This window comes from Delphinus delphis, chromosome 14 (assembly GCF_949987515.2).
Source record: "Delphinus delphis chromosome 14, mDelDel1.2, whole genome shotgun sequence".
NCBI classification, from domain to species: domain Eukaryota; kingdom Metazoa; phylum Chordata; class Mammalia; order Artiodactyla; family Delphinidae; genus Delphinus; species Delphinus delphis.
The window spans coordinates 43,141,056-43,166,440 of NC_082696.1; the positions used below are offsets into that span (position 1 = coordinate 43,141,056).

Sequence of the window (25,385 nt, forward strand, 5' to 3'; positions counted from 1 at the left end):
AAAGCCAGTGTCTTTAAACACCATACATTACCTGTCACCAGCACCTCCCTGACCTCATCTCCCACTACCTTCCTACAACCCCACGGGCTTTCTCAATCTTCCATACATGTCTTCCCTTCTCCTAGCTCAAGGCCTTTTACCTGCTGTTTCCTTTGCCTGTAATAATCTTCTCTGATGTCCACATGGTACACGTTCTCACTTCCTTTCTGTCTTTCCTAAAATGTCACCATCTCAGGGAGGCCTTCCCTGGTCACATTATTTAAAATTGCATTGTCAACCTAATACTCCTTCTATACCCTCCTGTCTTTAGTTTTTCTCCTTAGCACTTATCACTATCTAGCATTCTGGACATTTTGCTTATTTTTATTCTGTTTATTGTCAATCTTGTCAACTAGAACAGAAGGCCTCTGAGAGCATGGAATTTTGTATTTCATTCCTTACTGTGGCCCCAGTAATTGCAACAGTGCCTGGCATATAATAGGCCCTCAAAATGTATGTGTTCAACGAAAGGATGAACATAGATATGCTTTAAGCCACTATCTTATTCTGTCACAAATTTCAGTTAAGTAAGGTACTTTTTCCTTGAAACACAGAAACGTAGCCATCCTTCTGCGTTCTCCAACTTTCATCATTGTCTTCGTTATCATCACTATCATCCTCACAACTACATTGTGAACCCAGCACTCTGCTAAACACCGTAACTCACACTGGATTTTTTAAACCATGCTGTGACTCATTTTATTGTTGAATATAGAGAGGATTCCCTATTATAATTTCCGCAAGAAGTGCTACTTTTAACTGTTACCAAGACATCTCCAGACTTTGTAGGGGAGACACTAAATGTGGGGGAGATGATAGGATGACAGATAACTGAGTGGGGCTTTTAGGGACTAAACGGAAGGGACTGACAACCATGAAAAGAGGGACAAGGCTTCCTTTCTGATGGAAACACCCATACATATTTCAAGGAGGTAGCAGAAACCAACAAGATCTGAGATCAGTTAGGTCAGACTTCAAGAAAATGACAAATCACGCTTCTAAGACACATGAGAGAGGGTCCTTTTCCTGTTCTCCTTTAAGAGCCAGTGTGTACTGAGTTCTGGGGCTACCCCTAATAACCTAGCGTGCAAGGCCCCAAATCAGTGCTTGTAATGAAGCTCTAGTGGAAGTTGAGAAAACAGAAGTACAAGTTAGATGCATAACCAAGGCTTCCAGTGGTGACCGAGGCAAGAGGAAACTTGCCTATTTTATTTCCACTGGGCATGGGTGAGGCGAATTGCTATACAAAGGCAATGGCTGTCTAATAACTCACAGTACTTTTATCATGTACACATTTCTAAATCACACACATATTTCTATTTTCTGGTAATTAAACTTTTCCCTATAACTGTATACAAGAGTTTTGGTGGGAAAAGCGGAGGGAAAACAGTTGGTCACAGACTGGTCTTTTCCTCATTGTAAACATCCTCAGGAACGTTGAAGAAATGCCATATGTACACAGCAGTGCCTGAAACTATTTGCCAGGAACTCTTATGTAAGTGTTTCCTTGTCCTTGGTAGTAACATTAACTTGTCAAAGAAACGTTCCTTGATATTGTTACCACATCTTAACTGTGGCTTAGTTTTCTTATGTGAAAAAATGATGATAAAAATGCTTGTTCTGTCTACCATATAAGGTTACTATAAAGATCTACAGAGAGAATGCACGTTAATGTGTTCTGAAAGCTATACATCACTATTCGAAAATATTATTACTATCCTCATCATAGTTGTTATTTGTTTTCATAACAATCTTGTGAGGTCAGTAACTATTACCAAGGAGGAATTTAAGGAACAGAAAGATTAAGTGTCTTGCCTAAAGTCCACAGCTTTTTGGTGGCCAAGTTGAAGTGAATTCAGACAGCCCAACTAGCTGCTATACCATACAAATCCATATACACTGCAAATTAGGGAGAGAAAAGGTTTCCAGAGTTGTATATCAACACTTATTTTCATGCCTTTGACCTAAAATGTTTAAACTTTTAAGGCGATACATTAAATAATCTTACAGCCATCCAAGTATCAGGTTAGAATCATAAACCTGTTTCTCCAGTGGGTCAGTCAAAACACATACAGAACAAGAGGAAAGGGTATGTTCCACACGGTGCTTACCCAAGTAGAAAAAGATATTCTTGGACCTTCAAAATTTGTTAAATTTACTAGTTTGGAAATAGGAATTATTATATTCTGTAGATGAAACAGTAATTTAGAACACCTGGTTTGTCAGTATCTATCACAACTGAAGACAGTCTCTGACTTAGCAATTCTCCTGATAGAACATTTAGACCTCAGAAATAAATTCTCAACTACATAGAAATACATGATATTCCTTGTAAAAATCCTTATAAGAATAAAAAAATTTTAACTTCAAACAAGTTAAATGTCTATAAAGAATTCATTAAATAAATTATGGTACATTTGTTCAATAAAAGACTGTTCAGCCACTTGAAAAAGTGAAGTAAGTTTATACGAACAGCGACTAAAAGGCCCTGCCATCTATTGTGAATGATGGAAACCAGTTGCAGAATAGTATAATTTTTGTATACATACTATATATAAAGATTGGGAAGACAAGTATCTAACTGGTAATACTAGTTTCCTCTAAAGGGTACATGATTGAGCAGACTTTCACTTTCTATGTTTTATTACTGTTTGAATTTTAATTACAATGAGCATGTTTTACTTCAGAATAAAAATTTTAAGAAAAATAATTTCTTAACCAGCCCATTTGCTGATCTGGTATTATTGCAATGAAAATCATGAAAAGCTGTTTTATATAACAAAAATAGAAAGTAAGTGGTAAAGAACATTCTAAAAGAGAATAATAATGATAAAGGTGGGAGAACTGCCAGGAGTCAGTAGTTCTTCCAGATAAAGTAACAATAATTAAATGATGCAATATTGAAACAAAAACAAACATAAATAAAATGGAATCTTAAAATCCAAACAAACCCATTTATATATTATATTTAAGCATTCAGTAAAATAAGAATCACATAATTCCAGGAAAGTGACTACTATTTAATAAACAGGGAGGGATAATTGTAGTGCTGTATAGGGAAAATTGATTTAGATCGAAAACTTATACCCCAAATGAACTCTATGTCAGTTATTTGGTCACAGAAATGCAAAAAGAAAAAAAAAAGCATTAGTTACCAAAAATAAAGTTATGCTAACATATGAAGAAACATCATAACATTGGATTACTTGGACATTTTTTGTGTGTTTGAACTATTTCCTTAAGTCAACTTCCCAGAGTAAAACTGTTGGTGTGCTCACGCACACACACACACACACACACACACACACATACATTTACATGGTTCTTGACAGGAGTTGGGGATCAAATTCAGAACACATGTTTTGAAAAATATGAGAGTACATATTTAGAGATAGAATTAAACAAAATATCTGAACTAAAGCCCATCCAGAACATCATATATTCTGTAATTAATTACAACAGGTAAAGTTAGAAACAACCTACGTCCACCATAGAAATAAAATAAATTATAACATTTCTTTATAACTAAATATTAAGATGCCACATAAAAAGATAAATATAAAGATTAGGCTGCAAAATGGAAATGGTTTATGATCTATAAGTGAAAAATTTTAGATGTTATGGGTACTTTACTTAATAAAGATTCTAAGGAAGCATAGAGAAATAGAAAATATTTGTGTTCAGGATGTGAGAATATGGGATAATTCTATGTTCCCTTTAATGTTATTTTAATAATATGTTATATATTTAAATATCATAATGGAGTATACTGAAATGTACAGATGATAAGAGTAAGATTGTTCCCATCAACTTGCAATTCTATTGCCACTAGTTAGGGCGAAAGTAGACTATGAAGTAAATGTAATAAATGTGAACTGGATGCCCTAAAGCACAGCTGCTATCTAATCCAGTTTTAATTGTCTGGAGGCTGACAATTAATTTAATTGTCTGGAGGCTGAGAAAAATCATGAAAAAAAGCAATGCCTGAAACCACATATGTTTTTAGCAGAAAAACTATCATAGAATGTCTATTAGATTTACCTTTGGGGACTGGGGGTTGTGACACTAAGCTCATAATTTGCTTCCAGGCACAGCACATAACACTTGGTAGCTCAGACTCCACACTGGCAAAATGGCTATATTAAACTCACTTTTTCTTCTGATACTTGACAATAGTCTATACTTAGAATTTTTAACGACCAAAAAGAATGAAAAAAAACAGAAAGTATGTATATTTGAGCTGCAGAATACAGACTGTGAGCTAGTTGAGGGCAGGGACAGAACTCATCCTCTTCATATGTATCATGAGAATTTAGGAAAACTCCCCTACTCTGTAGGTGTGTATTAGTAGAACAATTTGGAATACTGTTGCCACCTAGTGGGCAATTATATTTTTACTTTTTATTTATGGTCAATAGTATAACAGGAACTAGGACCCTCATGGAACACTTTTAGAACAGCTTCATGATAAACACTTATATAGATGTTCCTGCTTAATTCAATACTAATGAATACAAGCATTAAACTAAAATATATTTTTTATTAGTTTACCAAATAAAGTAATTAAGAAATGGTAATGTAAAAATATATTCTTAGGAGCGAAGAAGTTACTTTTAAATTGACTCCAAAAAAATTACAACTTTTAATTTTGGCAGGGCAATAATCCCTCATTTTCAACTTATATACATTTTTTTCCTTGGGGAAAAGTATAGAAATTGCCCTTATAGAACTTGCTCTTTCTTCCTAAATATTCAAACTATAATAAATACATATGAACAAAATCTTCACAAAAAATTTAAAAACTTTTTCACCATTTATTCATTCATTTAATATTTCTTGTCGTAGCCTTTCCCTTTTCACTTAAGGAAGATCCTTTACACTTCTGTAAGGTCAGTTTAGTATAGATGAACACTCTCAGTTTTTTCCCGCCCTAGAAGCTTGTTCTCTCCCCTTCAATTATGAATGATAACCTTGCTGGGTAGAGAATCCTAGGTTATAGTTGTTTTTTTTTTTTCTTTAAGCACTTTAAATATGTCATGCCACTCCCTTCTGGCCTTATAACTCAATTTTTTAATAAAACACTTACACAACTATCAAGTGCTTTGATGGACTCTTAGAGCAGTCCAGCTTTTTATGAACTAGGTTTCAAGATTTTAAATGACTACTAGAGGAAGCTAGGAAACACTTCAAACTCAGAACATGATGTTTGTAACAGAAGTAAAGACTACTTAACATTTAGGTACCTATGCCTCCATTCCTATTTAACCTTTTTTGCAACATCTAAACAGAACTTTGTTATTGAATCAATGTTTCACCCTGTCAGTGTCATAAATTCTTTTGTTTTAGAGTTAGCATTTAGTCAAAGTACACATGGACCTTCCAATAACAAGTATATATTCAAGGAGACAGCTGTTTTTGATACTTTTAATGCTTTATTTTTGGACAGCCTAGCAGGGATAACTCTTGGATGTTTTGTAGTACTAAGCTTTTGAGAAAAGGTGTTTAATCTACACTTTCTGGTTGAATGAAAGAATGAAGGAATAATGAACAAATAATAGCTGATTTTTAACCTCTATAACATTCTCTCTCCTAGGCTATACAGTTTTAATCTTAAAAAATTTCCCTAGATTTTGGGTTTTTTACCCAACCCAGACCTCTTGTTGGAGAGCTCTGATAATTTAAATGATTTGTGGTATTAGTGCCCTGCCAATTATCCTTAACAAATTCTGTTGTTAATCTTCATTATCACGATCATAAATAATAAATAATAATTAAGTGTCCATTTGTAGATAGTGGTGAAAGGAGAAATATGAAAAAAAAACTACCTGAGACTCTGTCATCTTAATTAGCTATGCCTAGATATTATCAGACTTCACATTGGAAATTAGAAATCGGTATGAGTAGCCCCAAGTAAAAAGGTTCAGAAGAGAAAAAAGAAAATTATTTTGATAAGTTGATTTTTTAAATTCCTGAATAGGGAAAACATTCAAATAGGCCAGTTCTCTGTCTCCAAGAAAACATGACCATATAAACCAAGAGAGAGACAAGCAGCTGAAGGAAGCTGAAGAACTGTATGAAGGCATGTAGGACAAGAGGTAATTGTCTTAAGGGAATATAAGGTGGCATCATTCACATCATGATTATGAAATAACAACCCTTCTTCAATTGTAACTATATAAGTAAGGTACACTTATAATGGGTAGGATTAATTTTGCAAGACCACTTCCCTATACGTGTATGAGGAGGGTGGCGTGGGACACGGAGCTGGAGAAGCACTGGCAAGTCATCATAAAAGGCTATTGCAGGATGCAGATTTGAAGCACATAAAGTCATAATTGTGCCTCAAGTGTGAAAGTCTGTAGCAAATTCAGTGTTGGGGACCATAAAATCCTCACTTTGTCATACAAGATTATTACTAGGGGGCTTCCCTGGTGGTGCAGTGGTTGAGTGTCTGCCTGTCGATGCAGGGGACGCAGGTTCGTGCCCCTGTCCGGGAGGATCCCACATGCCGCGGAGCGGCTGGGCCCGTGAGCCATGGCCGCTGAGCCTGCGCGTCCGGAGGAGCCTGTGCTCCGCAACGGGAGAGGCCACAGCAGTGAGGGGCCCGCGTACCGCAAAAAAAAAAAAAAAGAAAAATCCTTACTAGGAATTTTGGAGTTTGAAATTGATCACGGGAGCCAGAGGATGCTCCACCAAAAATGATTAGCAATTACACACCATCTGACATATATGAGTCTTAACAGACATTCAAGTAGGCTACAAAAATAACCTTTCAGCCAACGAATGTGAGAGACATGACCATTGCAGATGCCTCTTCACCATCCTGGGGGCAGTTTGCATAAATAGTACTTCATAAATAAGCATATATTTCAGATTTGCTATTTCTAGAACGAATACAAGCTATGTATTATTGAAAGTATGAAAGGTTTTGATCAGTGCAGGAGCAGTTAATCCAACCTGGTTTCTTCTGAATGTATTTTTTCAGACTAATGTTTAGAACAATGGGACAATAAGTAACTCAACCAGTCAGAACTCAGCCATGCCCTGATGAGCACTGGTCACACACACAGTGCCTACCCAGCTATACAAGCCAGAACTAAACTGTGATGTCAATTGATAGTTGTTGTGCATCACTATTAGCACAGAGTAAGTCAATGTAACCTACCTACCTGTGCTTAGTGACATTTTAAACGTCTAAGGATATGACAAGGGCATAGATTTGAATCAGACTATGCAAAATATCAAAGCAGAAGACTTCGAAAGAGTCCTCCCTGCCTCATTATAATATTTTTTCAGGTCGTTTCTGTAGTCTGTGGATAGGGATGTAGGGTGCAGGGTTGGAAAAAAAAATAGGAAAGAGATTGGCGCCATGAAAGTTTTATACGATAACATCCATGTTTTAGAAAACTATCTCTGGAAGCTAGGCAGAGAAAGGATTGGAGAAAGAACTGACCAGAGATGAGGAAAATACTTTGGAGGTCATTACAATAGATGGTTGAGAGAGAATAAAATACTGAACTACAGCAATGAAAATGGGATTTAAAAGGAATAACATGAAGAGCTGTATATAGATCTTCTTTTGGGGGTTTGAGATCTCATTTTGAGCTTTTGCTGGTGTCCTCAGCACATGCTTAGTACCTAGCAGGTAATCAGGCACTTGCCTGGACCACCCACTTGATAACGTTGCCGGAACCACTGGAGGCCACTGTAAGCTGGGTCTGCAGGGAAACTGTCACTTTAGTAACTTTCCCTACAGAGAGACTAGTAGGGGATGGGAAAGCAAGTTAGTTAAGGTCACTCCCAGCTCTTCCTTTGGAAGCAAGGCATTTTCTGATGAGGGAATATAGTGCCAGCCAGACTGGGAACTTCTTGGGGACTGCAGCAATCTTTGCATTTCCTGCCTTAGCCCAGTGCAGAGCACACACTAGCTTTCAACAATAAAAAATAATAATAATTTTTAAGTTACCACACTTTCCACTTAATCTATGAAATCACTTTATTTAAAAATTATTCCTAGCTATAGCAGTATACCTTAAGAAGTAAGTAAATTAACTGTAGGAAATGGGAACATAAACCATACTAATCAAAACAAGCCTTGAAGGAACAAAACTGAAAATAGTATATGCAAATTAGATGAACCATTGGACTGAGAAATAACATAGTACAGAACGTGTAAACTGAAACCACTGTGGATTAATAATAAACTCTGTGAGGAGCAAAGATTTTTGTATGCTTACCTGCTATGCTATAACCTCAGAGCCCGGAACAGTACCCAGCACATAGGAGACATTTAATGAACATTTGTTCAATGAACAAACGAACTGTCCTGGTTTAAAAGAAAGAAAGAAAGGAATATAATTAGTTTTTCTTCTATTAGAAGTTGATTCGAGTTTTTGTTTTTGTTTTTTTTTGGTTGTTGTTCCAATTCTAGAGCTAAAGAAAACATCTCTCATGCAACTGTGTTTTTTTTTTTTTAATGTAGAACACTGCCGAATAGTGATATTTCAATTGCATCAGGAACAGAGAACAGAATGCAAACTGTTCTTTCTCTCATGACATAAGCCACGATTCTCTTGCCCTGTGGTTCTGCAATGCTAGAGAAGCTTGAGAGAGAAAATCATGTGTAGATACCTGACATTTGGTTCTCTCCAGGGAAATAAACTTAGTTAGTTTAATATTCCTTGCTTATTATATATATAAAATTATAATATATTATAATATTACAGTAATATATAATATTACTGATTGGCTGTTTCACACAGATGTTTTTCTCTAGCTCTATGGGTATTTTCAGTGATGTGAAGAAAAATAAAATATTAAAGGAGAAAACAACACATTTGAATAATGGGAGAATTTTCAAGTAGCATATTCCTGCAACCATCAAATATTATCTATGGCAACGTACTTTTTCAGGTAGGAATTCATTCTGTTCATCATGCAGCATGTCCTCAAGTATTCAGTCTTTTCTTAAACTAGCCCAGATAGAGTCTATTTCATTATTGAAGATTTTCATTCATTTTTTCATCTATTTAACAGATTAAAATTAAGGATCTACTAAGTGCCAATGTTTCAGCTACACCCTTAGGGAGCTCATTGCCTCCTACAGTTCCCTACAAGAGATTTCATGAATTAAAATGCCCTTGTGTTTGGGGACTAGTTAAAGAATGTGAAGGGAAAGAAACATCTTTGAAGTGTTATGAACGTACCAGGCACATTTAGAGGGGCATCTCTAACCATCCTTTTTAAATAGCGTCCACCCCCATGCCTGCTTACTTTTTTTCATCCTGCTTTTTTTTTCTTCATCTACTAATCCCCACTTGACATTGTTCACTGCTCTATACCCAGATCTGAGAAGTCGCTGGCATAGAGTAGGGTTTTTTTTGTAGTTGTTGCATGAACGAACTTGAAAGGAAGCAACTCTTATTTTACAAATGAGACCAAGACAAATGACTTAAATGATTTGCTTATAATTGTGTAACCCTTAAATCACAAATTAGGGGATTAAACCTTAGTGTGAAGGCAAAGCTCATGGTTCCTTCCACAATTGTGTCTCTAACTGCATATTTCTTTACTGAGATATGAATCTGTCCTCTTTTGTTAAAACGCCATTATGTGAAAGACGCAGAATTACAGAGATCTTGCCTTCAAGAGCCTGGACAGTCTAGTTAGGAAGGAAAGAAATATGTGGGGATCCAACTAAAAGTAGGGCAGTGTCTGTGTTGGGAAGGGACCTCCAAGACAGTAAGGAGGAGGGTGCGGTAGCCTGGGGCTGGGTCCTGGAGAGCACTTTAACGTGGCTGGGGTCTGTTGTCCCTGGAATGTGAGGAAGTAGACTAGGTAGATTCCTTCGGAGTAGCCAGCTTTCCTACAAGCCCTTTCTCTGAGTCCCTGTTCCCATTTAGATACCAGAGAAAAGTGGATTCTCCCCTCTTTTTGAGAGGGAAGATAGAAAAAAAGCTCATTTTGAAGGGAGTTTGAAGAGTCTGTGGTCTAAGAAATAAAGAGGTGGAGAAAACCAGTGGTAGGAACTGAGGTCGTTTTACCTGGAAAAGAGAAAAGGACGGGAGTGGAGAGTGGGGTGAAGAGCTAACTTCAAAAAACTTCTTTATGGGAAAATCAGAAGTTCGTTGAAAGTCCTGACACTTACTTGGTAAACATCTGAAGCGACCTGAACTTGAAGGCCTGACTGTTGCCCTTCTCTGGAGGAGAGAGTTTAGATTTATTCTCCTGGGCACCAAACAGTGGAACCTAAAAAGCTCTGACGGAAACTCGTTTCTACTCCACACCAAGAAACGCCTTTAACACGAGCGGCACGGAGCTGCCTCAGGGGGAAAGTAGTCCCGCCGTCAGGTCGCTACCGGGCCCCGCCTGGCGACCGTCTCAGCCCCCGTCCCGGGTCGCCGGCTGGGGGCGCAGTCCGGGAACCCAGGAGGCTTACGACAGACTCCGGCTGCGCATCCGGGGCTCCCCTGGTAGCTGCGCGGGGCGGGGTAGGCGTCCCGGGAGCTCGGTCCCTGGTTCCGGCTGGGTTTCGGCCGGGAGACCAGGGCGCAGCTTGCTCGCCAACGTCGGGCGCCTCCTGCACCTCCGCCTGGGGCGCATCCCCCGCTGCGCCCCGGGAGCGCCCCCAGAAGCCGCGCGGCTGCCCGTCACGTCTCTCCGGCCCCCCCGGTCACGCCCAGTACTCCAGCGGCTGGGCCCCCGGCGGCTCAGAGCCCCCAGGCTCCTGTGAGCAGGGACTGGGAACGGCCTGGGAGGGAGGGGTCCGCGGAGAGGCGGACGAGGAGCCGGGGCTGGGGGACGGAGGCGTGAGCGTGCACTGGTCTCTGTGCCGTCTCTCGGTGCCTCCGTACATCCCTGTCGCTGTCGCAGCAGGGAAGGCCCATAGGGTCCCCGCCGAGCACAAGCCGTCGCAATTAGACAGGGAAATCCTGCTGTGGACCGGGCGTTTCACAAAGATGGAGGAGATCCCGCCTCGGACTCCGTAAGTGTGGCCTGTGCCCGGCCCGGGTTGCGTGCGCCCGGCAGGGTCGGCGCCGGGCCTGGGGGTCTCGGGGTCCATCCACTTCCCGACCAATGCGCACCCTGGAGCGGAGGCGGCCGCGGAGCCACACAGGTCTTCACAATAACACCTACCACCTTAAGGAATTTACCCACGCCCCCCGAGTGCGGTTAAATGCCAGGCTCCGTGATTGGGCTGTGGGAGCTAAGTTAAGCTTACAGAAAGATTCTTGAAGTCGGGTGAAAATCCAGAAGTTCAGTGGGCACTTCCACCGTCGCTTAGATGCCCGCCCCCAGCGAGCTCCGGGCCATGAGACAGTGGAGTATACTTAGGCCAAACGGAAGGCACCGGCCTTGCGTGCACCCGGGTGGCTGAGAGGGAGAAGGGCTCTGGCCTGGGAGGGGAGGGCGGCTCCCTGAAGCACCCAAGGAAGCATCATGGCTCGAGGGGTGGCTAGAGAGTCTCTGGGAAGAAGCCACATCCATGTGACCTCCTCTTCTGGGGTGGGAGATGTCAGGTGTACGCGGTCCTGCAGCCCTCTTGAGTACGGGTTTACTCGGACTGGGACCCACGGCGCATCAGCGTCGCTGGCCTCTTCATCATCCCAAACCCAGGACAGAGATTCGCTTAATAAAACTTAAGCTGACAACTTCAACTCCAGGGTAAATTTAATATTTTTTTTTTTTAAAAAGTAAATGTAACCTGTAAAAACCATCTTTCTACAGCTTCAGTTTATGCAAAGCCCAAAAATCTTCCGGGAATTTTACAAGGCAGTGGTTACAAGGGGAAGGAAGGAAACTAAGGATAACATCAATCTACTACTTTTTGAACTGATCTCAAAAAAAAACGGGAGACTAGAACTATAAAATCAAATAAAGATTTCAGATGTTCAAATATTATATTTATATGATGTAATCAATGCCTATTAGAATGGATAATGGAAACTGGGCCTACATCTTGTGCTGTGCATATTGCCTACACTTTTATTGATTGTTAATTTATTAGTCACCAAAAGCATCTCAAATAAATGGAAAACAAAATAAGGCGGGAAATGTTCATTCAATAATGAATTCTCAAACATTTTTATTCCTTTCTTGTATCAAATTATTTAATGAGGAATGGACATGGAATTTGAAATAACATGGAATTTGAATTCTATTTTCAGCATTTATTCAACCACGAAGATGTTTTTTAATATTATAAAGCAAATTTTGTTTTCCTTGAGATCTATAGCCTCTAAACTAAAGACTTAGCCCAAAGAAGAAATTAGCCCCAGAAAAGCTTAAAAAGACCATGCTCAGTGTTTTTGGATTTTGAATTCTAGTGCTACACAACAGAGTAATCAAAAATGTAAAGAACCTGCATTATTGTAAATTAATGCTTGTCAAGAGAACCTAGATCCATTTTAGCATGGCTGCATATGTGAAGAGACCCATTTTACAGAAATAATTTAATTTCCCCAGGATCACAGTCAAAAGAAATATTATAGGGCTTCCCTGGTGGCACAGTGGTTAAGAATCCGCCTGCCAATGCAGGGGACACGGGTTGGAGCCCTGGTCTGAGAAGGTCCCACGTGCCACAGAGCAACTGGGCCCATGCACCACAACTACTGAGCCTGCGCTCTAGAGCCTGTGAGCCACAACTACTGAGCCTGCGTGCCACAACTACTGAATCCCGCATGCCTGGAGCCCATGCTCTGCAACGAGAGAAGCCATCGCAATGAGAAGCCCACGCATCACAGCAAAGAGTCTCCCTGGATTACCACAACTAGAGAAATCATGCACGCAGCAATGAAGACCCAACGCAGCCAAAATAAAATAAAATAAAAAGAAATATTATAAACAGAAGAATTTAACTTTGAGCAAGGTGCCTAGAAAAAGTATTGTAGTTTTGGGTTGAAAACATGAAAGTATTTGAATATTTTATTATTTTCTATAATTTTTTAAAAGCATTGCTATTTAGGAGAGCTATGCCTCCTAAGCTAAGTGTTAGATTTACAATATAAACAGCTTTCATTTTTATGCTTTTAATGGACATATAATTAAGTGACCTATAATTTTTGGACCATACACTAATGATATTTAATAATAACTGTACTTTTTCTTTTCTTTTCAGTGTTAAACTAATTTACACTAATGATATTTAATAATGACTGTACTTTTTCTTTTCTTTTCAGTGTTAAACTAATTTGGTATAGCTGTTCAAAGCCAGATGGATGGGTAAAAAAGATCAGATCTTTCAGGTTCCATCTGGAACAAAAGTCAACAACAAGTATAATCTAATAATGTGCTAAAATTCATCTGTTGACAACTACCTTCAAACTTACATTAATCTGCCTAAAATCAGGAAAGCAGGCTAGATATTGGTTTTCTGTGTTCTTTCAACTAGTGGAAAGTTAAAGAAAAAAATTTTCATTTTTAAGAAGAATTGCAAATTGTCTTCCTGGAATTCTTTTTTTATGTGACTACATTCTATTTAAACTTGACAAAGATAAAAAATACTGCTGAATACATTCTCAAAAGTCATTCTTTAATTGTATGTATTTATAAACTGCCACTTCATGTTACTGCAAATTGTTAAAATTTATTTTATCATAAAGGCCTACAGGCATGATTACTTTTGTAACACTACTTTGCTAAAATCTGGATAACTTGCATATAACTTTATTAATAAATAAGACTATGCAGTATTCAAGTAAGCATATAAAATGTCAGAATAATAATAAGAAAATGAAGGTGTGTTTGTCTTTTCTTCAACAAATCATTGTGATTTTGATCACTTCTTTTGAAAACTTCATGCAGAAGCCACGAAGGAAAACCCTAATAGACATTCTCACAAAATATATAATGTATAATAGCAGTATAATAAGAGTCATCTTCACAAAATGTAAAATAGTCTCTTTAATGGAGTCAGGATGGGAGGGGGCAAGAAGAGATTTGGAGGCTAGTGAAAAACCAAAATGATGAAAATAAGTTTTCAGAAACAACCTGTTCAAAACTGAAAACAAAGCCCACTTAATAACATAGGGGCCAAATGAACATGAGTCATAGACATACATAGGCATTAATTCTTACTTTTATCCCAGTCAGTGAAACAAAAATAATGGAGAGTCAGGTCATAATCTCCAGTAGTTATATTTTGAACAGTTAGAAACCAAATATACTGCATTGTCATTTCATAGTGGCTAACATTATTTAGGACCTGAATAAATACCTGTTAACTTGAAATCGGTAAGATAATGGGCTAGCATTTGGAAATATTTCACATCTGCCATTTGCATTCAGGGACACTTTTGGAATATTTACATAAAAAATCATTGTTTATTATGCCAGTCAGAAAATCATATTGCTTTAATATAATTAACAGAATACACATCTTGGTTTAGGCCAGAAACGATAGATGCTGCAAGAAACAAAGCGTGAGTGAAAGCTTGTTACATAATGATCGGACTCACAATCATCGCCTGCTTTGCAGTGATAGCGTCAGCCAAAAGGGTGAGTACCTCTTTAAAGTAAAGATAGACTTGTGAATTTTAAGAAGGATTATGAGCTTTGTTCTCCTTTGGGGGATTATTGCTGTTTTCTCAATGTAAGAACAATTTCATCTCAGACACCTTAAGCCACCTGCATATATTTATCATACTGGAAACAGCATTGTTCATGGAAATTTGAGTCAACAAATTAACTATATGGACAGGAGGGACAGAAGTTTGTTTCCATTTATAAGATAAGCAAAAACAAAAATAACAGTTTATAACATGGTTAAAATCTGCACAGGAAGAACTTTGTTGTATGAAAGTTATCCAGACTACATCATTCCTTAAATCATGAACTCAGTTAGCTATTGCATAGAATCATGAAATAGTTAGAAGTGCAAAAGTTGGAAATGAGGACCAAGGCGGGCTAGTTTGCCTGTATCCTGTGTATAAGCCCTTTCCTTGTCATCTCCAATATGTAGTTTCTAGAGGGGAATTAAGAGCTAATTACTGTCTAATTTTGCTTCTTGCTTCCCCAGATTCTTTCATCTGCTGATCACTTTTTGCCATGAAGAGCAGCCCCACAAATATTGGGAGATACCTGATACTCCTCTGTGAGTCATCTTTTCTCTACTCTTAATTTCTCCATCCCTAACAGCTTTCCTCTATTTTGAGCTCTCCTCTGGACACACTCCAGTTTATCAGTGTCCCTCTTCATTGTGATACCTGCAACTGAGTCCCTTAGAGTGCGATTATAACCTCTTTGTTTTTGAACACTGCATTTCAGTAACACAGCCAGAGTTGGAAATAGATTTTGGCAGCCACATCACACAGAATAGTTTGCCTGGATCCGTCTTCACTCTCTAGGCACATTTAGCCAATGACCATTCTGCCTAGACCTATGGTCCTGCTCTTCTTTACTTCTCAGGTTTTCAAGGGTATTTGAGCCCAATATTTCACACAGGGACTTGGTCTTCTGAGCTTACTGATGTTATATACATGTCTACTCATTTCTGTTGGCTCAGCAAAGAGCTTATGCTTTGAAATTATTCTCATCAAATGGAAAATTTCTTAAATGTTTGCTGGGCTGAACACTTAAACATAGAAATAAAGAAATTCAGTCATCTCTTGTTTTTAACCTATCCTAGATAAAATGACTGTCTACCCAGTTGGTGATTCTCTAGCTCCTAAACGATAGATTGGATTTTGATACTACCTGGACCCTCCGTGTTTCATACCATCTTCCCTTGGTTCCTTATGCTTCAGCCACACTAGTTCTTTTTTGTTTTTTAAGGCGTCAGACCCTTTATTCTCTCTAGGCTTTCCTTCCTTCTCTTGGCCTTACTGTAGCTGACTCATTCTCCTTCTTCTCAGTGAGAGCTTCCGTGACCACCCCATCTGAAATGGCCTTGCTCAGGCACTCACTATTTTATTATCTTTCCAACTGCTCATGAGTAAGTCATTATATACCAGCAATCCTGTTGACTCCACTTAAGACTATATGCACAATTGGACCACTCCTCACCATCTCTCTTGATATCACCCTGGTCTGAAATAACCACCATCTGTTGCCTAGTTTATTGCAGTATCTTTTAAATGGTCTTACTCTGTCTCTCTTGCCTCTCTCCAATTCACCTTTCATTTTGAATAATTAACGCATGTACCCTAAATAAGATGGTGTCATATAGAGATGGAGAAATGGTTAGCAATTTGAGATGTATTGGGGGGTCAAAAGGATAGAATTTTGTGGTAAATTCAATGTGGGAAGAGGAGAGAAAAAGGAAGAATGACATCAAAACGCCTGGGTTTTTGCTTTGAGCACCTAGGTGGATGGTGCTGCCATTTGTTGAGATGTCTAAGGCTGGGGAAAGAACTGATAGGCATGACAGGCAAAATATGTCAAGTCCTCTATTTCAGATATACTGAATGTGAGATGCATATTAGACTTCCATCACTATCTATTTTTATTTTTTCCGCTAAGGACTTTGTATGTTCTTCAGTCTGAGGACCTATAGCTTTCCTCACTTCTGAAAAAGTCTAAGCTGTTATCACTTCAAATATGGCCTCTTTCCCCATTCTGACTATTCTTCCCACCTGTTAAAAATATATGTTGGGGGGGAGACCTTCAAGATGGTGGAGGAGTAAGACGTGGAGATCACCTTCCTCCCCACAAATACATCAAAAATACATCTACATGTGGAACGACTCCTACAGAACACCTACTGAACGCTGTCAGAAGACCTCAGACCTCCCAAAAGGCAAGAAACTCCCCACGTACCTGCATAGGGCAAAAGGAAAAACAGAGACAAAAGAATAGGGATGAGACCTGCACTTCTGGGAGGTAGCTGTGAAGGAGGAAAAGTTTCCACACACTAGGAAGCCCCTTCACTGGTGGAGACAGAGGGTGGGTGGGTGGGGGAAGCTTTGGAGCCATGGAGGAGAGCGCAGCAATAGGGGTGTGGAGGGCAAAGCGGAGAAATGCCTGCGCAGAGGATCGGTGCCGACCAGCACTCACCAGCCTGAGAGGCTTGTCTGCTCACCCCGCGGGGCAGGTGGGGGCCAGGAGCTGAGGCTCGGGCTTCGAAGGTCAGATCCCAGGGAGAGGACTGGGGTTGACTGCGTGAACACAGCCTGAAGGGGGCTAGTGCGCCACAGCTAGCCGGGAGGGAGTCTGGGAAAAACTCTGGAACTGCCTAAGAAGCAAGAGACCATTGTTTTGGAGTGCGCAAGGAGAGGGGATTCAGAGCACCGCCTAAACGAGCTCCAGAGATGGACGCGAGCCGCGGCTATCAGCACAGACACCAGAGACGGGCATGAGATGCTAAGGCTGCTGCTGCAGCCACCAAGAAGCCTGTGTGTGAGCACAGGTCACCATCCTAACCTCCCCTCCTGGGAGCCTGTGCAGCCTGCCACTGCCAGGGTCCCGTGACCCACAGACAACTTCTCCAGGAGAACACACCGTGTGCCTCAGGCTGGTGCAACGTCACACCGGCCTCTGCCGCCACAGGCGCACCCCGCATTCTGTACCCCTTCCTCCCCCCCCCGCCTGAGCGAGCCAGAGCCCCCAGATCAGCTGCTCCTTTAACCCCGTCATTTCTGAGTGAAGAACAGGCGCCCTCAGGTGACCTACACACAGAGGCAGAGCCAAATCCAAAGCTGAGCCCCTGGGAGCTGTGAGAACAAAGAAGAAAAAGGGAAATCTCTCCCAGCAGCCTCAGGAGCAGCAGATTAAATCTCCACAATCAACTTCATGTACCCTGCATCTGTGGAATACCTGAATAGACAACGAATCATCCCAAAGTTGAGGTGGTGGACTTTGGGAGCAACTGTAGACTTGGGGATTGCTTTCTGCATCTAATTTGTTTATGGTTTTATGTTTATCTTAGTTTAGTATTTACAGCTTATTATCATTGGTAGATTTGTTTATTGATTTGGTTGCTCTCTTTCTTTTTGTTTTTAATATATATATATATTTTTTCCTTTTTCTCTTTTTGTGAGTGTGTATGTGTATGCTGCTTTGTGTGATTTTGTCTGTATAGCTTTGCTTTTGCCATTTGTCCTAGGGTTCTGTCTGTCATTATTATTATTATTTTGCATAGTTTTTAGTATTTGTTATCATTGGTGGATTTGTTTTTTGGTTTGGTTGCTCTCTTCTTTCTTTTTTTATTTTAATAACTCTGTTTTATTTTATTTTTTCTTTCTTTCTTTCTTTTCTCCCTTTTCTTCTGAGCCCTGTGGCTGACAGGGTTTTGTGCTCCAGCTGGATGTCAGGCCTGAGCCTCTGAGGTGAGAGAGCCAAGTTCAGGACATTGGTCCACAGAGACCTCCCAGCTCCACGTAATATCAAACGGCAAAAGCTCTCCCAGAGATCTCCATCTTAGCACTAAGAGCCAGATCCACTCAACGACCAGCAAGCTACAGTGCTGGACACCCTATGACAAACCACTAGCAAGACAGGAACACAACCCCACCCATTAGCAGAGAGCCTGCCTAAAATCATAATAAGTCCAAAGACACCCCAAAACACAACACCAGACGTGGACCTGCCCACTAGAAAGACAAGATCCAGCCTCATCCACAAGAACACAGGCACTAGTCCCCTCCACCAGGAAGCCTACACAACCCACTGAAACAATTTTAGCCACTGGGGACAGACACCAAAAACAACGGGAACTATGAAAATGCAGGCTGCAAAAAGGAGACCCCAAATACAGTAACATAAGAAGAATGAGAAGACAGAAAAACACACAACAGATGAAGGAGCAAGATAAAAACCCACCAGACCTAACAAATGAAGAGGAAATAGGCAGTCTACCTGAAAAAGAATTCAGAATAATGATAATAAAGATGATCCAAAATCTTGGATATAGAATAGAGAAAATGCAAGAAACATCTAACAAGGACCTAGAAGAACTAAAGATGAAACAAGCAACAATGAACAACACAACAAATGAAATTAAAAATACTCTAGATGGGATCAATAGCAGAATAACTGAGGCAGAAGAACGGATAAGTGACCTGGAAGATAAAATAGTGGAAATAACTACTGCAGAGCAGAATAAAGAAAAAAGAATGAAAAGAAATGAGGACGGTCTCAGAGACCTCTGGGACAACATTAAACGCACCAACATTCGAATTATAGGGGTTCCAGAAGAAGAAGAGAAAAAGAAAGGGACTGAGAAAATATTTGAAGAGATTATAGTTGAAAACTTCCCTAATATGGGAAAGAAATAGTTAATCAAGCCCACGAAGCACAGAGAGTCCCATACAGGATAAATCCAAGGAGAAACACACCAAGACACATATTAATCAAACTGTCAAAAATTAAATACAAAGAAAACATATTAAAAGCAGCAAGGGAAAAACAACAAATAACAGAAAAGGGAAAACCCATAAGGTTAACACCTGATCTTTCAGCAGAAACTCTGCAATCCACAAGGGACTGGCAGGACGTATTTAAAGTGATGAAGGAGAAAAACCTACAACCAAGATTACTCTACCCAGCAAGGAACTCATTCAGATTTGATGGAGAAATTAAAACCTTTACAGACAAGCAGAAGCAGAGAGAGTTCAGCACCACCAAACCAGCTTTACAACAAATGCTAAAGGATCTTCTCTAGACAAGAAACACAAGAGAAGGAAAAGACCTACAATAACAAACCCAAAACAATTAAGAAAATGGGAATAGGAACATACATATTGATAATTACCTTAAATGTAAATGGACTAAATGCTCCTACCAAAAGACACAGACTGGGTGAATGGATACAAAAACAAGACCCATATATATGCTGTCTACAAGAGACCCACTTCAGACCTAGAGACACATAGAGACTGAAAGTAAGGGGATGAAAAAAGATATTCCATGCAAATGGAAACCAAAAGAAAGCTGGAGTAGCAATTCTCATATCAGACAAAATAGACTTTAAAATAAAGACTATTAGAAGAGACAAAGAAGGACATTACATAATGATCAAGGGATCGACCCAAGAAAAAGAGATAACAATTGTAAATATTTATGCACCCAACATAGGAGCACCTCAATACATAAGGCAAATACTAACAGCCATAAAAGGAGAAATCAACAGTAACACATTCATAGTAGGGGCCTTTAACACCCCACTATCACCAATGGACAGATCATCCAAAATGAAAATAAATAAGGAAACACAAGCTTTAAATGATACATTAAACAGATGGACTTAATTGATATTTATAGGACATTCCATCCAAAAACAACAGAATACACATTTTTCTCAAGTGCTCATGGAACATTCTCCAGGATAGATCATATCTTGGGTCACAAATCAAGCCTTGGTAAATTTAGGAAAATTGAAATTGTATCAAGTATCTTTTCTGACCACAACGCTATGAGACTAGATATCAATTACAGGAAAAGATCTGTAAAAAATACAAACACATAGAGGCTAAATAATACACTACTGAATAACGAACTGATCACTGAAGAAATCAAAGAGGAAATCAAAAAATACCTAGAAACAAATGACAATGGAGACACGACGACCCAAAACCTATGGGATGCAGCAAAAGCAGTTCTAAGAGGGAAGTTTATAGCAATACAATCCTACCTTAAGAAACAGGAAACATCTCAAATAAACAACTTAACCTTGCACCTAAAGCAATTAGAGAAAGAAGAACAAAAAAAACCCAAAGTTAGCAGAAGGAAAGAAATCATAAAAATCAGATCAGAAATAAATGAAAAAGAAATGAAGGAAACAATAGCAAAGATCAATAAAACTAAAAGCTGGTTCTTTGAGAAGATAAACAAAATTGATAAACCATTAGCCAGACTCATCAAGAAAAGAGGGAGAAGACTCAAATCAATAGAATTAGAAATGAAAAAGGAGAAGTAACAACTGACACTGCAGAAAAACAAAAGATCATGAGAGATTACTACAAGCAACTCTATGCCAATAAGATGGACACCCTGGAAGAAATGGACAAATTCTTAGAAATGCACAACCTGCCAAGACTGAATAAGGAAGAAATAGAAAATATGAACCAACCAATCACAAGCACTGAAATTGAAACTGTGATTAAAAATCTTCCAACAAACAAAAGCCTAGAACCAGATGGCTTCACAGGCGAATTCTATCAAACAATGGGAATAGGAACATACATATTGATAATTTCCTTAAATGTAAATGGACTAAATGCTCCCACCAAGACACAGACTGGCTTAATGGATACAAAAACAAGACCCATATATATGCTGTCTACAAGAGACTCACTTCAGACCTAGAGAGACATAGAGACTGAAAGTAAGGGGATGGAAAAAGATATTCCATGCAAATGGAAACCAGAAGAAAGCTGGAGTAGCAATTCTTATATCAGACAAAATAGACTTTAAAATAAAGAGTATTAGAAGAGACAAAGAAGGACACTACATAATGATCAAGGGATCAATCCAAGAAAAAGAGATCTCAAACTCTTCCAAAATATAGCAGAGGGAGGAATACTCCCAAACTCATTCTACGAGGTCACCATCACCCTGATACCAAAACCAGACAAGGATGTCACAAAGAAAGAAAACTACAGGCCAATATCACTGATGAACATAGATGCAAAAATCCTCAACAAAATAGTAGCAAACAGAATCCAACAGCACATTAAAAGGATCATACACCATGATCAAGTGGGGTTTATCCCAGGAATGCAAGGATTCTTCAGTATATGCAATACAATCAACGTGATACACCATATTAACAAATTGAAGGAGAAAAACCATATGATCATCTCAATAGATGCAGAGAAAGCTTTCGACAAAATTCAACACCCATTTATGATAAAAACCCTGCAGAAAGTAGGCATAGAGGGAACTTTCCTTAATATAATAAAGGCCATATATGACAAACCCACAGCCAACATCGTCCTTAATGGTGAAAAACTGAAACCTTTTCCACTAAGATCAGGAACAAGACAAGGTTGCCCACTCTCACCACTCTTATTCAACATAGTTTTGGAAGTTTTAGCCACAGCAATTAGAGAAGAAAAGGAAATAAAAGGAATCCAAATCAGAAAAGAAGTAAAGCTGTCATTGTTTGCAGATGACATGATACTATACATAGAGAATCCTAAAGATGCTACCAGAAAACTACTAGAGCTAATCAATGAATTTGGTAAAGTAGCAGGATACAAAATTAATGCACAGAAATCTCTGGCATTCCTATACACTAATGATGAAAAATCTGACAGTGAAATCAAGAAAACACTCCCATTTACCATTGCAACAAAAAGAATAAAATATCCAGGAATAAACCTACCTAAGGAGACAAAATGCCTGTATGCAGAAAATTATAAGACACTGATGAAAGAAATTAAAGATGATACAAATAGATGGAGAGATATACCATGTTCTTGGATTGGAAGAATCAACATTGTGAAAACAACTCTACTACAGAAAGCAATCTACAGATTCAATGCTGTCCCTATCAAACTACCACTGGCATTTTTCACAGAACTAGAACAAAAATTTCACAATTTGTATGGAAACACAAAAGACCCCAAATAGCCAAAGCAACCTCGAGAAAGAAAAACGGAGCTGGAGGAATCAGGCTCCCAGACTTCAGACTATACTACAAAGCTACAGTAATCAAGACAGTATGGTACTGGCACAAAAACAGAAATATAGATCAATGGAACAGGATAGAAAGCCCAGAGATAAACCCACGCACATATGGTCACCTCATCTTTGATAAAGGAGGCAGGAATGTACAGTGGAGAAAGGACAGCCTCTTCAATAAGTGGTGCTGAGAAAACTGGACAGCTACATGTAAAAGTATGAGATTAGATCACTCCCTAACACCATACACAAAAATAAGATCAAAATGGATTAAAGACCTAAATGTAAGGCCAGAAACTACCAAACTCTTAGAGGAAAACATAGGCAGAACACTCTATGACATAAGTCACAGCAAGATCCTTTTTGACCCACCTCCTAGAGAAATGGAAATAAAATCAAAAATAAACAAATGGGACCTAATGAAACTTCAAAGCTTTTGCACAGTAAAGGAAACCATAAACAAGACCAAAAGACAACCCTCAGAATGGGAGAAAATATTTGCAAATGAAGCAACTGACAAAGGATTAATCTCCAAAATTTACAAGCAGCTCATGCAGCTCAATAACAAAAAAACAAATAACCCAGTCCAGAAATGGGCAGAAGACCTAAATAGACACTTCTCCAAAGAAGATATACAGACTGCCAACAAACACATGAAAGAATGCTCAACGTCATTAATCATTAGAGAAATGCAAATCAAAACTACAATGAGATATCATATACCACTGATCAGAATGGCCATCATCAAAAAATCTAGAAACAATAAATGCTGGAGAGGGTGCGGAGAAAAGGGAACACTCTTGCACTGCTGGTGGGAATGTGAATTGGTACAGCCACTATGGAGAACAGTATGTAGGTTCTTTAAAAAACTACTAATAGAACTACCGTATGACCCAGCAATTCCACTACTGGGCATATACCCTGAGAAAACCATAATTCAAAAAGAGTCATGTACCAAAATGTTTATTGCAGCTCTATTTACAATAGCCAGGAGATGGAAACAACCTAAGTGTCCATCATCAGATGAATGGATAGAGGATGTGGCACATATATACAATGGAATATTACTCACCCAGAAAAAGAAACAAAACTGAGCTATTTGTAATGAGGTGGATGGACCTAGAGTCTGTCATACAGAGTGAAGTAAGTCAGAAAGAGAAAGACAAATACTGTATGCTAACACATATATATGAAATTTAAGGGAAAAAAATGTCATGAAGAACCTAGGGGTAAGACAGGAATAAAGACAGAGACCTACTAGAGAATGGACTTGAGGATATGGGGAGGGGGAAGGGTAAGCTGTGACAAAGCGAGAGAGTGGCATGGACATATATACACTACCAAACATAAGGTAGATAGCTAGTGGGAAGCAGCCGCATAGCACAGGGAGATCAGCTTGGTGGTTTGTGACCACCTAGAGGGGTGGAATAGGGAGGGTGGAAGGGAGGGAGACGCAAGAGGGAGGAGATATGGGAACATAGGCATATGTATAACTGATTCACTTTGTTATAAAGCAGAAACTAACACACCATTGTAAAGCAATTATACTCCAATAAAGATGTAAAAAGAAAAAAAAATTGGAATGCTCAGAAAATAGTCATGCTGAAACCCTAAACAAAGAATATATTAAATTTTGCCATGCTTTTTTTAGAACAGTTTAAGAAAACAACCATAACTGAAAGGGAACAGGAGGGATCCCTCAAAAGTAATATTGTCCAAAGTTTAAAACTCCCAATTTTTAAATAACAGGTACTTTGGGGAATTGCACATTAAATTCCCTAAACTGCCTACTGTTTCCAAATTTAAATATTTATTCATAAACTAGTGAACACTCCAAGCTCTTTACTTGGTGGAGTTGCTCCCAATCAACATTTTAGTTCTGGTAGTGCTATAGAGCAGTGCTTGCAAGTGCAACTACTTGAAATTTTTATTTCAAAACAGAATGGAAAATTGAAATGTTAAAGTGCTACTAATAATGATATGATGTATGTATCTCTTAAAACTTAAACTACTGAAGCAAACATGAAAATCATTAGATGTCCTGAAAGGGGGGAATCATATGCTCATTTAATTTCAGTGGTAAACTGTTCAAATATGAAAGGAAAAAAATGAAAGAACAAATATACAACTGAGCAAACACATAATTAAAGGGTATACTTAAGGATTTCTGCGATGGGAACTCCACTGCGTGTTTAAATCTATTGTTTGACCTGTACATTATATTTTCATACATTTTCAGGAATTCATTTCCCACTAAAATTGCTGACCACTTTACTGGGAGCAAGAAACCCTAAAAATAATTGATCCAATTAGTTTCACTACTCTGTGATTAACATAGTTTCAAATACTGAAGGAAATGACGCCAGCCAAAACAAACAAACACACCCCCCCCCCACAAAAAAAATGAACAACAGAAAACCATGGTAATGGAAGAAGAAAAAAATAAAAACAGTAAGCTAGGAGGGCCTAAGCTTGGCTACTGTGTGATTTTGTGTTTCACAGTATATTAAGGAAGTTAAATCAGACATTCCCTCGTATTTATTAGGTTTAAAACTCTAAGCCTTAAATAAATGCATTGTACTGCATTAAAATAACAGAAAAAGAAAAATAATCTCAGCTGAAACATGTGAATGTCCCACTAGCTGCCAAGACTTGAGCTACAAAGATAAATTGGATATGTTCCCCGTTATAGCTGAATATACAAGTTCTAAAATAAAAGCAACATACTACTTTATCAGATAATGCTACCAATGAAATCTTACTGGTTTTAGAAAGGGGATGGAATT

General features: G+C 38.9%; 1 protein-coding gene across 1 annotated transcript; it reads left to right on the forward strand.

Annotated features, from left to right (window-relative positions):
• Positions 1–8,883: 8,883 nt before the first annotated feature.
• Positions 8,884–15,470, forward strand: FAM162B (family with sequence similarity 162 member B). Its single transcript, XM_060030430.1, has 5 exons — positions 8,884–8,952; positions 9,076–9,241; positions 10,330–11,023; positions 14,427–14,535; positions 15,056–15,470. Exons 1-4 carry the CDS (start codon positions 8,884–8,886, stop codon positions 14,461–14,463), a joined length of 966 nt encoding a protein of 321 aa, XP_059886413.1. The 3' UTR covers positions 14,464–14,535; positions 15,056–15,470.
• The last annotated feature ends 9,915 nt before the right edge of the window (positions 15,471–25,385 follow it).

Excerpts from the sequence above, each read along its gene's own strand:
- FAM162B (XM_060030430.1), top strand. The coding sequence starts at position 8,884 with ATGGGAGAATTTTCAAGTAGCATATTCCTGCAACCATCAAATATTATC. Across the intron at positions 9,242-10,329 it reads ATCTTTGAAGTGTTATGAAC|AAACGCCTTTAACACGAGCG; the intron begins GTACCAGGCACA and ends CTCCACACCAAG. Across the intron at positions 11,024-14,426 it reads GAGATCCCGCCTCGGACTCC|GCCAGAAACGATAGATGCTG; the intron begins GTAAGTGTGGCC and ends ATCTTGGTTTAG.